The sequence below is a fragment of the Pinus tabuliformis genome, chromosome 7, assembly GCF_031772625.1.
Source record: "Pinus tabuliformis cultivar Carrire ecotype Pingquan chromosome 7, CPIR1, whole genome shotgun sequence".
Lineage (NCBI taxonomy): Eukaryota > Viridiplantae > Streptophyta > Pinopsida > Pinales > Pinaceae > Pinus > Pinus tabuliformis.
This window is the reverse complement of record NC_142293.1, coordinates 378,554,468-378,569,182: the sequence shown is the minus strand read 5'-3', so window position 1 is coordinate 378,569,182 and position 14,715 is coordinate 378,554,468. Positions and strand designations below refer to the sequence as shown.

The 14,715-nt window shown below is 40.0% G+C and overlaps 2 protein-coding genes and 2 pseudogenes across 2 annotated transcripts; all 4 read right to left on the bottom strand.

Moving 5' to 3' along the window:
- Positions 1-1,698: 1,698 nt before the first annotated feature.
- LOC149247567 (CAAX prenyl protease 1 homolog pseudogene) lies at positions 1,699-2,580 on the bottom strand (annotated as a pseudogene).
- A 391-nt stretch (positions 2,581-2,971) lies between these two features.
- Positions 2,972-3,547, bottom strand: LOC149247566 (uncharacterized). The gene has a single exon (XM_089444602.1). It carries the CDS (start codon positions 3,545-3,547, stop codon positions 2,972-2,974), a length of 576 nt encoding a protein of 191 aa, XP_089300728.1.
- Positions 3,548-7,001: 3,454 nt separating this feature from the next.
- Positions 7,002-7,904, bottom strand: LOC149247565 (CAAX prenyl protease 1 homolog pseudogene; annotated as a pseudogene).
- A 370-nt stretch (positions 7,905-8,274) lies between these two features.
- Positions 8,275-8,850, bottom strand: LOC149247564 (eukaryotic peptide chain release factor GTP-binding subunit-like). The gene has a single exon (XM_089444595.1). It carries the CDS (start codon positions 8,848-8,850, stop codon positions 8,275-8,277), a length of 576 nt encoding a protein of 191 aa, XP_089300721.1.
- Positions 8,851-14,715: the final 5,865 nt, after the last annotated feature.

Genomic DNA, 14,715 nt, shown 5'->3' with positions numbered 1-14,715 from the left:
GATGATAGACATGACACTGACAACCAGGGATGGCCGACTGAAAAATGAGTCAAGAGACACCGCAGAGAGGCCGACTCAGGCTAACCTCCCTTAAACAAAAGCACGACTCAATGTGACTATGTGGCAGCATATGATGACTTTGTATAAGTTCGCCATGCAGGAGGCGCGAACGAACCCTCCATATGATTGGAAGAGATAACCAATCGGGGGAGAACTGACTCAATAACAAGGTTAAGGCATACCTAAGTCAAACTAAATCCCGCCCACACGGAGGAGACTTTGTTTTGAGTGCTTTGTTCAAGGGTGGTGTTATCTCAAAATCAGGCCCTGGAAGGCTGTTGACCAGGAAGACTTCAAGTAACTATTTCAGACCAATCTTTTGACTAAGGCTTAGCCTCCTTAGCCTGAGAGGGCTCTCTCAAAGGGTTATTGATTTTGACTATTAATAAGATGGCTAACTCTCTTGAAATAACATTAACAAATATGAAGGCTGGACAAACATTACATAAGTTTCCATTGGGCTTATGGAGTCAATCAAACCTCAGTAAATAATGATATTTCTTTAACATAGAAGTCAGGGCATGTGACATTTAAATGTTCAAAATACAACTCTTATAAAACCACAGTTCATAGATGAGTACAGGAAGTCAGAGCAGCATAAGTGAATTCTGAGTGATTACTCATCTAAGCAACTGAAAAAAGACATGAAGGACAAAGTAAAATAACACATCTTGAACATGGAAATGTTGTATGAATCCTGAGAAGAAAAGCATATAACTTATATTACTGAACTCTGTTCTTTTCATAAGCCAAAACAGCACTCTGTTTTTATAAAATATCCAACCCTCATTACATCACTATCTTAGCTATATATAGAATTCTTATTCTACCTAATTCGAGATTCCTCCTCCAGCATGAGGGGAATTTGACAACTACTTTTGATGACACCTATCTGCTTTGCAACTAACTATTAAATACAATAAGTGCTAACTGGAGTTCTAAAGAGATCTAAATCTAGTAGGACTCTAACACCGTGTTATGCTAATAATAGCCTTGATTACAATGGTTCTTGTTCTTTGACACCTGGTCTTCATTAGATTTGGCTGAGCTGGATGTTAAATACGCCATATTGACCTCGAACGTTGAATCCTTTACTGCCCCGTAGTATTAGGAGATGTCCCCTGCTTCTCGGATTTTGTTTTCATTAATTTGCTCAAATATATAACAGCATGTTTCTTAGTCTTTAATAATCCAAGGTATGGAACGCTGCCATGTTTCTGATGTGCTGTAGGCTGTATTGATGATGTGTCATCCACTATTTTAAAAACCAAAGAGAAAACGCATTCAAGCTGTCTGATGCATGCTTCAATTCTTTTATGATATGACAAAATGCCACGTCCTTAATACGCTGTCCACCGTTTTCATATGTGTAGGCAAAAGTTCTTGCAAGCTGTCTTGATCTTGTTGAAAGCTGATGGCTTCAGATGATTCCTTGTAGACATACCCCTTTTCAAAATTCCCACTTGTATTTCAAAACCGGTTGACTGAGATTAGATTGTGTAGCTTCAGCAGTTTCGCAGCGTGCTACGAAACTACTGTACATTAACCATCTTCAGCAGTTTCGTAGCGCGCTACAAAACTGTTGTGTGATTCCAAAAACACAGTTTCAATCCAAAACTTTGAAATTGTCTGGGTTGATCAGGTGGAAAATAAGGAGCCGACGGGCAATCTGGAGAACATTTCCTCCTCATTTTTGCACTGCTGAATCCAGGTGTCATATATCACTATACGCTTGTTCTTGTAAAATCCATACATGTATGCGTTGCTGTGTGTCGATCTTGTTGAACCATCAATCACAAATAGCTTCTTCAACGGAAACTTTAGAGATGATGCTAGCCTTTCAATATTCAACCTAAGTTCCCCTTCTTGAAGAGGAGTGAACTTGTTGAAGAGAGGAGCTATAAGAATAGAATATAAAGACATCATCACTAGTGACAGTATAAGCATGAAGGCCCAAAGGTATATTGCTAAATATTGACCTCCTTTCTGCACAATTATGATTATTGCTGAAACAATTGGTGGCCCAAGTAAAACTGAAAAGCCCAGACCCACAACCATATCTCTGAGAAAAAGCCAAATCGTTTGTTTATTGAATCCATGCCGAGCCTCAATGACAAAAGTTGAATACAGTGAAAAAGGCAGATCTATCAACTGAGACCAAAAAGTAACAGCTGCTAAAAATATGAGTGTATGAATGATTTCATTATGAGGATCTAAGCCCAAGTTTGAAACTACAACTTCTGATTTCTGCCAAAGGAATGGTAATGCTCGAAGAAGTAAAATTGTTGAATCTCCTATGATGGTCACTGCTGCGTGAACAAAGTGGAAGCGGCTTTTATCAATGCTGTAAGCTAGAGATTTTTCAAACTTATCCTGACTCACCACTCCTTTTAAAGGCTTAGGCAGATAAGGAAGCTTAAGTGACGTATGTTGCCTCAAGTCAAGGTATGTCTCAATGAAGTACATGAAGATCATGAAACCAACAACAACTTCCAAATAGGGAAACGCCATTTTTTAGACCAATCCAAGACAACCCTCGCCTCGCCTGTAGCAAATAAAGGGCCAACTAGTAAAAGAATGGGATGCAGTAGACCTGATCTCCAGTTGAGTTGAGTGCCGGGGAAGCCGCGATACTAAGGTAATACGGGGGTCAATATAAAGGCATGATGCAATTCCTCCATTAGTTCATAAAAAGGGAAATTTCTCCCTTGCATTATTCTTCATTTGAAGACAGTTCTGGTCATAAAGATTACTGACATCATGTTCACCTTGCATCTAAAAATCGAAACGATTTCACGGGTTGCCTCACATAATCTGTGCAGAAAGATGAATTAAAGAATCCCTCGAGGCCCCACTCATTCTATTAGTGCATATGGAATAATTGCCGAGGGATAGTCTCAGTGAATTTCCGTCAGTTATTCATGTTATTCAGGAGCTTCACAACTTCTCCAATTGCGACTGTTTTACCTTCATCCCGAAGTGTGAACCTTCCAAGTTGAGGAAAATCAGAGAACTTCTCAACACAGATAGTGTCATTTACCTGAATGCGACACAACACAACTGCTCCAGTCTTAACAAAAAGACATTTCTTTTTCATTGGCTTTTTCATCCTTGGATCCATCTGCTCTAACAACTCCATTATCTCACATTCCTCAATAACAGAATGAATATGCAGTACAGCTTTATAACCAGTAGTAAATATTTCTTTATGTTCCAGTATTTCTAATATCTGTAACTGAGCCTCAAACTCCAGCACTGCTTGAATTGGATTTGAAATGGAAGACAAAACAAAGCCTGTAGAGATGTCATCTTCTTCAACATCAGATAATTTCACCCTAACATTTTCTCCAGGCCTTGCATACTTTATTTCATCACTTTCACGATAAACAGCTATAACTTTCTCGTGAACCTTATTTGGCGTTATAGTTAAGTTGTCTCCTTGCCTTACAGTGCCTGACTCTGTTTTTCCCATAACCACAGTTCCCATATCCTTGAATCTATCTATTAATGGCATCCTGAAAGGACCTTTAGGATCTCTTGGAGGTAACCTGAATGCAACGATTACTATGGGATTGTCAATGAAAGAGTTGTTCCATCAACTTGAATAGCATCAATGACCTCTCCAAAAGTTGGTTGTTGAGCACATCCACAAGAATCCATTATAGTCCTCCACATCATACAACAGAGTGTCCTTTATAGGCACATATCCTGCATCCCTAGACAACTTCTCTAATATTGCATAGATATCCTTTGTTTGAGAGTGCGTTCGGTCTCCTATGACAGAAGTATGCACTGTGTTTTTAATCTCAATCCAGCTCTGATAGAGAAGAAACACGGGACTTCCATCCACAAGAACCCTTTGAGAAATTTTAAAAAAATGAATGTTCAGGATTTAAAACATTTTTCTTCAGTGATAACAGTGGCTCCACTTGGGATAGTGTGCCCTTGTGGTACACTAAGAACTAGTAGGTCCAGTGCTTTGTCCTTTTTATAACAAACATGGATTTGCTTGACAAACATCCCCTTCAAGCTTCTTGGGCCTTCACCTCGGGCTTAAGCTTGATGATCACTGTAGGAGAAAGGAATCTACATCTACTAAAAAAAAAATGCTCAGTCAACCTTGAGCTTATTTGCATTTTCCTACCTACCTACCCTATCCATTTCAAACTTCTTTCAGCTCAATCAATGTGAGATTTCCAATGTAGCCAATCATTTGTCTTATCTGATATTGGAGTTTTTTGACTGTATCAGAGTTCAGAGCCACTATGATATTGTGATGACCACTGCCACTGAAATTGCCTCTGATCTTCATAGAAAAGCTGAAACACTGGAGAGTAAAACTCTTCCATGTATTCAGCTATAGGATCCCATAATTCATGATCAGCTTGATGATTCTTGTAACTTTCTGGCTGTGCAAACTGATCTTCAACAACAGTGTACTCTTCCTCAATTGTAAAAGAGAAAGGAAGCAACACTCTATCCTTGTGTTCTATCATAAAAACCACACAAGATTCATTTTCAGGCCACTGATTCTCAACCACACAAGACCCCTTTGATGTGCTATCCAATTTGCTATTTGGCAAGCTATCCAACTGCTTTTCTGAATCATTCCAACAAACAATGGAATTTTCCTCATTATTATCATCATTCTTTCGTGTAAGCTACTGCAAGAAATTACAAAAATGAACAATCTTTTCATCTGCCTGAAGGTCATAAAAAATTTCTTCCAACATTTCTTCTTGGTGTTTGTAATCATGTTCATTTTGATAATGATCCGAAAACTGACAAGTCTGCTGCATCTCTACATCAATATCAGAGGATTGAACATGGTTTTCATAAGTAAACCCCTGCTGATCTTCATGCTGCATTTCATGAGATGTTATACTTTCTTCTTGGTGTTGAAATGCATTGTTATGGAGAGCCTCTAAAATTTCTTCATCCATAAATTCATCATCACCATAACAATCCTCCAAGTACTAAATAAGATTTAAAGAATGTTTACAGCAATCTTTAAGCAGCAATAAGGAAGGATAACCTTCTTTATACATTTCACAGAATTCATCATGAAAACTAGCAAGCGAATATATTGAACCATTTTCCAGACTTTTATACCAAGACCATGCTTTTCCTTCTAAAGTGGTCATAAACATTTTCATGAGACAATCTTAAGGGAAATGAACCTTAAGACTGCGTACATGCATACGGAATTTAACCAAATGGAGAGAAGCATTATCCTTCTTTTCATCTTTGAATATTGGAAGATCATCTAACCAATCAACCTCTGGCATAGGATTTGGAAAACCAGGGATATGAGACCGATTCATAGGAGCATACCTGGCATTCATTCTTGCAGTGGAACTCATCTTGTAACTTCATCAAGCTACTGATCTTCTAGCAGTGGAGTCACCTTCTAATTTGTTATTTGATGTGTGGAGTCGCCAAGGTAGATTTGCAGCCTCAAAAACCTTTTGAACTCCTGCTACCTTCAGAAGTTCAGCTTCATAATTTCGGGAATGATTAATCTTCAGGCTCCCGGCAGACGCACCAAAATGTTATCTCAAAATCAGGCCCTGGAAGGCTGCTGACCAGGAAGACTTCAAGTAACTATTTCAGACCAATCTTTTGACTAAGGCTTAGCCTCCTTAGCCTGAGAGGGCTCTCTCAAAGGGTTATTGATTTTGACTATTAATAAGATGGCTAACTCTCTTGAAATAACATTAACAAATATGAAGGCTGGACAAACATTACATAAGTTTCCATTGGGCTTATGGAGTCAATCAAACCTCAGTAAATAATGATATTGCTTTAACATAGAAGTCAGGGCATGTGACATTTAAATGTTCAAAATACAACTCTTATAAAACCACAGTTCATAGATGAGTACAGGAAGTCAGAGCAACATAAGTGAATTCTGAGTGATTACTCATCTAAGCAACTGAAAAAAGACATGAAGGACAAAGTAAAATAACACATCTTGAACATGGAAATGCTGTATGAATCCTGAGAAGAAAAGCATATAACTTATATTACTGAACTCTGTTCTTTTCATAAGCCAAAACAGCACTCTGTTTTTATAAAATATCCAACCCTCATTACGTCACTGTCTTAGCTATATATAGAATTCTTATTCTACCTAATTCGAGATTCCTCCTCCAGAATGAGGGGAATTCGACAACTACTTTTGATGACACCTATATGCTTTGCAACTAACTATTAAATACAATAAGTGGTAACTGGAGTTCTAAAGAGATCTAAATCTAGTAGGACTCTAACACCGTGTTATGCTAATAATAGCCTTGATTACAATGGTTCTTGTCCTTTGACACCTGGTCTTCTTTAGATTTGGCTGAGCTGGATGTTAAATACGCCATATTGACCTTGAATGCTGAATCCTTTACTCCCCCGTAGTATTAGGAGATGTCCCCTGCTTCTCGACTTTTGTTTTCATTAATTTGCTCAAATATATAATAGCATGTTTCTTAGTCTTTAATAATCCAAGGTATGGAACGCTGCCATGTTTCTGATGTGCTGTAGGCTGTATTGATGATGTGTCATCCACTATTTTAAAAACCAAAGAGAAAACGCATTCAAGCTGTCTGATGCATGCTTCAATTCTTTTATGATATGACAAAATGCCACGTCCTTAATACGCTGTCCACCGTTTTCATATGTGTAGGAAAAAGTTCTTGCAAGTTGTCTTGATCTTGTTGAAAGCTGATGGCTTCAGATGATTCCTTGTAGACATACCCCTTTTCAAAATTCCCGCTTGTATTTCAAAACTGGTTGACTGAGATTAGATTGTGTAGCTTCAGCAGTTTCGCAGTGTGCTACGAAACTGCTGTACATTAACCATCTTCAGCAGTTTCGTATCGCGCTACGAAACTGCTGTGTGATTCCAAAAACACAGTTTCAATCCAAAACTTTGAAACTATCTGGGTTGATCAGGTGGAAAATAAGGAGCCGGCGGGCAATCTGGAGAGCATTTCCTCCTCATTTTTGCACTGCTGAATCCAGGTGTCATATATCACTATACGCTTGTTCTTGTAAAATCCATACATGTATGCTTTGCTGTGTGTCGATCTTGTTGAGCCATCAATCACAAATAGCTTCTTCAACGGAAACTTTAGAGATGATGCTAGCCTTTCAATATTCAACCTAAGTTCCCCTTCCGGAAGAGGAGTGAACTTGTTGAAGAGAGGAGCTATAAGAATAGAATATAAAGACATCATCACTAGTGACAGTATAAGCATGAAGGCCCAAAGGTATATTGCTAAATATTGACCTCCTTTCTGCACAATTATGATTATTGCTGAAACAATTGGTGGCCCAAGTAAAATTGAAAAGCCCAGACCCACAACCATATCTCTGAGAAAAAGCCAAATCGTTTGTTTATTGAATCCATGCCGAGCCTCAATGACAAAAGTTGAATACAGTGAAAAAGGCAGATCTATCAACTGAGACCAAAAAGTAACAGCTGCTTAACATATGAGTGTATGAATGATTTCATTATGAGGATCTAAGCCCAAGTTTGCAACTACAACTTCTGATTTCTACCAAAGGAATGGTAATGCTCGAAGAAGTAAAATTGCTGAATCTCCTATGATGGTCACTGCTGCGTGAACAAAGTGGAAGCGGCTTTTATCAATGCTGTAAGCTAGAGATTTTTCAAACTTATCCTGACTCACCACTCCTTTTAAAGGCTTAGGCAGATAAGGAAGCTTAAGTGATGTATGTTGCCTCAAGTCAAGGTATGTCTCAATGAAGTACATGAAGATCATGAAACCAACAACAGCTTCCAAATAGGGAAACGCCATTTTTTAGACCAATCCAAGACAAGCCTCGCCTCGCCTGTAGCAAATAAAGGGCCAAATAGTAAAAGAATGGGATGCAGTAGACCAGATCTCCAGTTGAGTTGAGTGCCGGGGAAGCCGTGATACTAAGGTAATACGGGGGTCAATATAAAGGCATGATGCAATTCCTCCATTAGTTCATAAAAAGGGCAATTTCTCCCTTGCATTATTCTTCATTTGAAGACAGTTCTGGTCATAAAGATTACTGACATCATGTTCACCTTGCATCTAAAAATCGAAACGATTTCATGGGTTGCCTCACATAATCTGTGCAGAAAGATGAATTAAAGAATCCCTCGAGGCCCCACTCATTCTATTAGTGCATATGGAATAATTGCCGAGGGATAGTCTCAGTGAATTTCCGTCAGTTATTCATGTTATTCAGGAGCTTCACAACTTCTCCAATTGCGACTGTTTTACCTTCATCCCGAAGTGTGAACCTTCCAAGTTGAGGAAAATCAGAGAACTTCTCAACACAGATAGTGTCATTTACCTGAATGCGACACAACACAACTGCTCCAGCCTTAACAAAAAGACATTTCTTTTTCATTGGCTTTTTCATCCTTGGATCCATCTGCTCTAACAACTCCATTATCTCACATTCCTCAACAACAGAATGAATATGCAGTACAACTTTATAACCAGCAGTAAATATTGCTTTATGTTCCAGTAGTTCTAATATCTGTAATTGAGCCTCAAACTCCAGCACTGCTTGAATTGGATTTGAAATGGAAGACAAAACAAAGCCTGTAGAGATGTCATCTTCTTCAACAGCAGATAATTTCACCCTAACATTTTCTCCAGGCCTTGCATACTTTATTTCATCACTTTCACGATAAGCAGCTACAACTTTCTCGTGAACCTTATTTGGCGTTATAGTTAAGCTGTCTCCTTGCCTTACAGTGCCTGAATCTGTTTTTCCCATAACCACAGTTCCCATATCCTTGAATCTATCTATTAATGGCATCCTGAAAGGACCTTTAGGATCTCTTGGAGGTAACCTGAATGCAACGATTACTATGGGATTGTCAATGAAGGAGTTGTTCCATCAACTTGAATAGCATCAATGACCTCTCCAAAAGTTGGTTGTTGAGCACATCCACAAGAATCCATTATAGTCCTCCACATCATACAACAGAGTGTCCTTTATAGGCACATATCCTGCATCCCTAGACAACTTCTCTAATATTGCATAGATATCCTTTGTTTGAGAGTGCGTTCGGTCTCCTATGACAGAAGTATGCACTGTGTTTTTAATCTCAATCCAGCTCTGATAGAGAAGAAACATGGGACTTCCATCCACAAGAACCCTTTGAGAAATTTTTAAAAAATGAATGTTCAGGATTTAAAACATTTTTCTTCAGTGATAACAGGCGGCACGACTGACTCTAGCTGCCAACAATAAATGGAAATACTATCCCGTTCCCGCTCTTTTTGGAATATTTAATTTTTTTGTCTTTTTCTGTTAAGCTGGAAAAAGAACAAAAGAATGCTATGGTACAGTGGAAAAAACGAGTGTCGGTGAAACAGATGATCTGGTTCCTGGGAAAGGAACGTTCCTATGCTCAATGCAGGCAGGTGAAAATTGGTCAGTGACACTCAAAGGTATGTTCCTTCCACGGGTCAAGGTGTGTCAAGCTGCAGAAGTCAAAGGTATGCAAGGTTGATTTTGCAGACGTCATGGTCAAAAGTTGGCTTAAACACGAGTCCAAGTGAAGCCGGCTCTAGGCCAAAAGGTGCAAGTGGTCAACATGCAATGCAGTAGTACAACTCAACACAAAGGAGCTTCTAGGGTATAAGGCCAGAACAAAGCGAAGAAGCTAAGAGGAATGAGTCTTCAACGCATAAGTCATGGTGGGACTACTGAGGACTCCCGAGCCTACTCAAATCGGAGCAGCATGGGCAAAAAATGTCAGTGAGGTGCTAACTACGATGCCCATGTAAAGGATGGCTCTACCATCGTGTCATGATTTAAAGAATCGGCGAGTGGAGATGGCTTACGAACCATAACACGATGGGATCAACCCTATGGCAGATGTATCGGTAAAATGGAGGCTAGTATGCATAATGCAACGGAAAAATGGTGTCCCTAACCTATATGCCAATGAGAACACGATACCTGCCATGATGGGTCAGCAGTCATGGAACCGTCTCGAAACTGAAAAACGTCCAAAATGTCCTGAAAAACAAACCATTCTCGACATTCCAAGCTCCCAAGTTAAAAGTCACATGAGGCCAAACAAGATAAAATTTTACATTTTCAAAACTTATAAAAAGAATTTTGGACTCACCATTTTTACCATTTGAGTTTGACAGCAAAGGATTTGGAGCAAAAGGAGAAAACTTCCCACAGCCAGATTCAACCGTTCAAATTCGTCACAGACCTCCAAGTAACTCTTATACTTAGCTTGCAATTGATTGTGACAGGTTTTAAGATTTTTGATTGATGTTTCACCGTTGAACTTTTGTCAAAAATTTCCCCGCGGTGTATACGCGGGTTGGTAATATTGAACCCGCGTACACGCGGGCCCTATACGCGACTGTGTGCACAGGGACCCGCGTATACGCCACAGACTATTTTTAAACAAAAACTAATGGTTTTAAATCGATTTTTTCTCAGGATGCCTTTCACGTGGTGTGAAAGAGAGCACGCAGTGGTAGATAATGAAGTTATGAACAATCCAGAAGCATTAGATGCCCTACGGGGATGCGGTTTGCTTAAATTTTTCAAACTGCCAAATATAAAAGCGAACACGCGTCTGCTTGAGATGCTCATTGATTATGGGGACGTCGATGAGGAAGCCTTTATGATCGATCAAATGCCGCTCAAGGTAGAAGTGGAGGATATCTATTTTGTCATGGGCCTTTCCCGAAGGGGAGAGGTAGTACATTCCCAGGGCAGGACATGGAGTAGCCTCACCATAGAGGACTATGTACAGATATACTGCCCGGAACATCCCAAGAAGGTTGGGAGCCAGATTTCCATCACACATGTGGCGAGTTTATCACTTAGGATAATCCTGTTCACCATAGCTCGAGTGAACAGATCATCCTCTCTGCATCAGGCGTCACGGCTAACCATGAGCATGGCAGTTGACTGTCTCACTACTGTGTTCGACTGGTGTACTCCTCTTCTGGCCAACATGAAGAGCCAGCTCACTTCTATCAGGAGGGGACAAACCAAGAACTTTGGGTATGGGACTATCTTGTGCACTTTCTTTTTCGAGAAGGTTCCCACACTCCGCCCCAGGGTAGCAGTTTCCATCAGCACCCCACGCGATCCACGCATGGGCCGGTGGGCTGATCTGATGAGATGTCTAGGGGGTGGGGAGGTCCCAAGGACTGCCTTCGACGATGATTTCTTCATCTGGTGGGATCAGCAGATCATCACCGTGGATGACTACCCCTATGCTGGGCTGGATTTCCGAGGAGATCCTGATCTAGCGTTACCACCGAACGTAGCATGGGGCGAGATTGGTAAGAATTTTTTGATTTTATGATTTTTTTTGCATTTTTCAAATATAATGATGAATTTTGAAAAATATTTTTGATGAGATTCGAATGACTGATATGATGATCATGTTCCAGACATTGGGCCAGTACGACCAGATGGGTTCCCGCGGCATGGACGGCGCGGCCGAGGAGCCGAAGAGGCGGCTGCTGATACAAAACGGACTCTAAACAACGTCCAGCGACACTTGGCGAGACTGAGCTGCCAAGTGCCAATGGCCGCCATAGAGGACCTTCCTGAGGATATGCAACGTCATGTGGTTGGCATGCCACGTGACTGGGTTCGCACTTTTCAGCGTGTGGCCAATGCTATAGTTACATACTTAGATGCTCATCCTGAGCCGAGGCATTAGATATGCCGGACATGATTATGGGCATTTGAGTCCCAATTTTGTATATTTTTGGACACACATATGTACAATCGAGATGCTTTATGATATATATATATATATATATATATATATATATATAGATATATATATATATATATATATATATATATGTATGTATGTATGTATATCTATATATATATATATATATATATATATATATATATATATATATATATATATATATATATGTATGTATGTATATCTATATACATACATACATATATATATATATATATATATATATATATATATATATATATAGATATACATACATACATATATATATATATATATATATATATATATATATATATATATATATACAGTTTGACTTTTTGATGCTTGATTTTATTGTGATGAATGATTGATGTGCCAATCTAATGCTTGATTAGTGATAGAATCAGCTAACCAATTATTAGATCTTGGAATATGCAAATAATTAATATAAATAAATGATCTTTGCAACAACCTAACCCTTAAATACTGGCGATATAAATATGGATCCCTTACCCGATAAATGTTATTTAATTGAGACACTATCAATTGAGAATCAAGATACACTACCAACGAGTCAATCCCATGAGAGATTGCCTCGGATAATAAATTAATAATAGCAGTATACTCGGCCATATTGTTTGAAGCAGGACCGATACACACGCCTCTTGATGCCATCAATTGACCAGTTGGATAATAGAGTACCCAAGCTGCGGAAGCGAGATTCCGAGTGTGCCGACTAGCACCATCGGCGAACCCAAAATAGACCAAATCATCCATCAACACCTGCCACAGTAGACCAAAAAGTGCTGATATCAGAAAACTCTCGACGATATATGTACAAATATACATAAAGTACAAAGAAGCCATTGCCTGGCCAAAGCTAAGCAAAGCACTTCCTGAGGTAGAGCCCATCAGGGGGCTCTGCCACCTTACTCCTAGGGATGTTTATAGGTACGACGATCGAACCAATCAATATACTCCCTTTGGTAAATGAATGTGTTGGAGCCAAAGGGACCGTACAAACATCGCTAGTCGAACTGGAGGACCGAGATTCGACTTCATGCACAGGGGAATGAAAGTGTAACCGACGATGTAAATCTTCCAAAGGTCGATCTACAGCCGTCATTGCTTCAAATATCGCTTCATCCGATGGAAAAACAATATCCAAGCAATCCGATGCAGAGGTGGAATCAAGGGTCCGAAAATGAGCCACATCACCATCTATCTCTTTCCCAGAGGAAGAAGTAGAATGGTTATCTGCAGAGTTATCGATAGATTCACATCTAAGCTCTACTGTAGACATAACAGATTCTATTCCACCCACCTTGTCGTCACCTGATGTGGTCACAGATGAAGCTAAGGTTCCAGGATTCGAAGAATAAGGAGTTTGAACAAACTCTCTCCGTAAAGGATCCCTGGAGGATGAAATTGTATCTATACCAGCTGTAGGAGGGGGAAGATTAAACGTACCCGTCAATGAAGAGTACATCCCAACTCCTAGACTCTTAGTAGGCGGACGGGGGTTACCCACTAAAGGAATGGTAGAGTCAGAGCTTGCTTGAGGATCGACTGGAAAATAATCCAATTGATCAACCTTAACAATTTTCCCCTCATGAGGAAAGCAAATGACATGAAACAGAGTCGAAACAACGGCGTCCATCTCGTATACCTAGTTCCTTCCTAAGAGGAGATTATAGTCTAGGTTAGCATCTATGACCTCTACTTCAATATTAACGACCTTTCCTCCAACGCATATAGGAAAGGCCGGGAGAATCCCGTATGGCCTATGAGAATGACCATCAAATGCTGTCAATAGGGTAGGTGAAGGAACAACCGATGGTGATCCAATGGCCTTCCAGCATGACATAGACATGACACACGTGGAAGCTCCCTCATCTATAACCGTCCGAAAAATATTCGTTTTCTAGTAGGTAGACTTTATCTGGAAAGCCATGTGATGAGGAAGTCTCTTTTTGACATTATTCATATCAAAAGTGAGAGCTAAGGAATTACTTGGATCAACTGCCCCCATTGCCGATAGCAAGGCACTTCTTTGAGCCGGACATGACTGGAGAACCTCTAAAGCGGACATAGCACATGGACTCTGAGCCAGATCCTCAACAATGGATTAATTCTGGGCTGCCCTAATATTAGGGTTGATAGTCGTGCGTTTAGCAGAACCTTTCAGCACTCGAGGTATAGTCTCAACAGAAGGTCGCTCAATATGAAGCGGGTTGTTAGTTTCGGGAACTGATTTACCCTTGGAAGTTTCACCTTCACCATAATCGCGTGACCGTGTAGCCACATGGACGTTATAACCCATCATGAAAACATTTGACGATTTTTCCCCTTCCTGGTTGCCCCCTGCGGAGGTTCCAGGGTTTGAACTCGCGCCAGCAAGAAGTTGTTGCCCTTGGGGAAACGGGTTGGTTAACACAGCTTGAGAACTAGAAGTCCCTTGTTGTCCTAACAAGCGCTGAGCGTTTTCAATCTTAGGGCAGAGATGAGTTAGATGGTCTCCACTGCACAACTTGCATGGAAACTTGACTTTCTTTCTTGACTCATTTCCACCACCACCAGCATTGTTGTTGGATTTATTTGCATCAGGCCTCCCATCCTGGTTCTTTTTCTTACCTCGTCCTTTCTTTTTCCCATTGGAATTTTTATTTCCTTTGGGGTTATCAGATTGAACGACATTAATTGAAGAAGTTTTGGAAGTGGGGGAATTAGACGATGTGACTTGGTTGTTAGAAGCAGTTTGCAAGGACAACTGCTGCAATTGATTCAACAAGTTCATGGTAGTTGTGTCTACTGACCCAACGATACCATCCGCGTGCAGACCTGGCTTCGACTTAGCTACTTCAACCTTAGATCCAAGAGCATCTGGCAAGTATTTTTGTAGGATC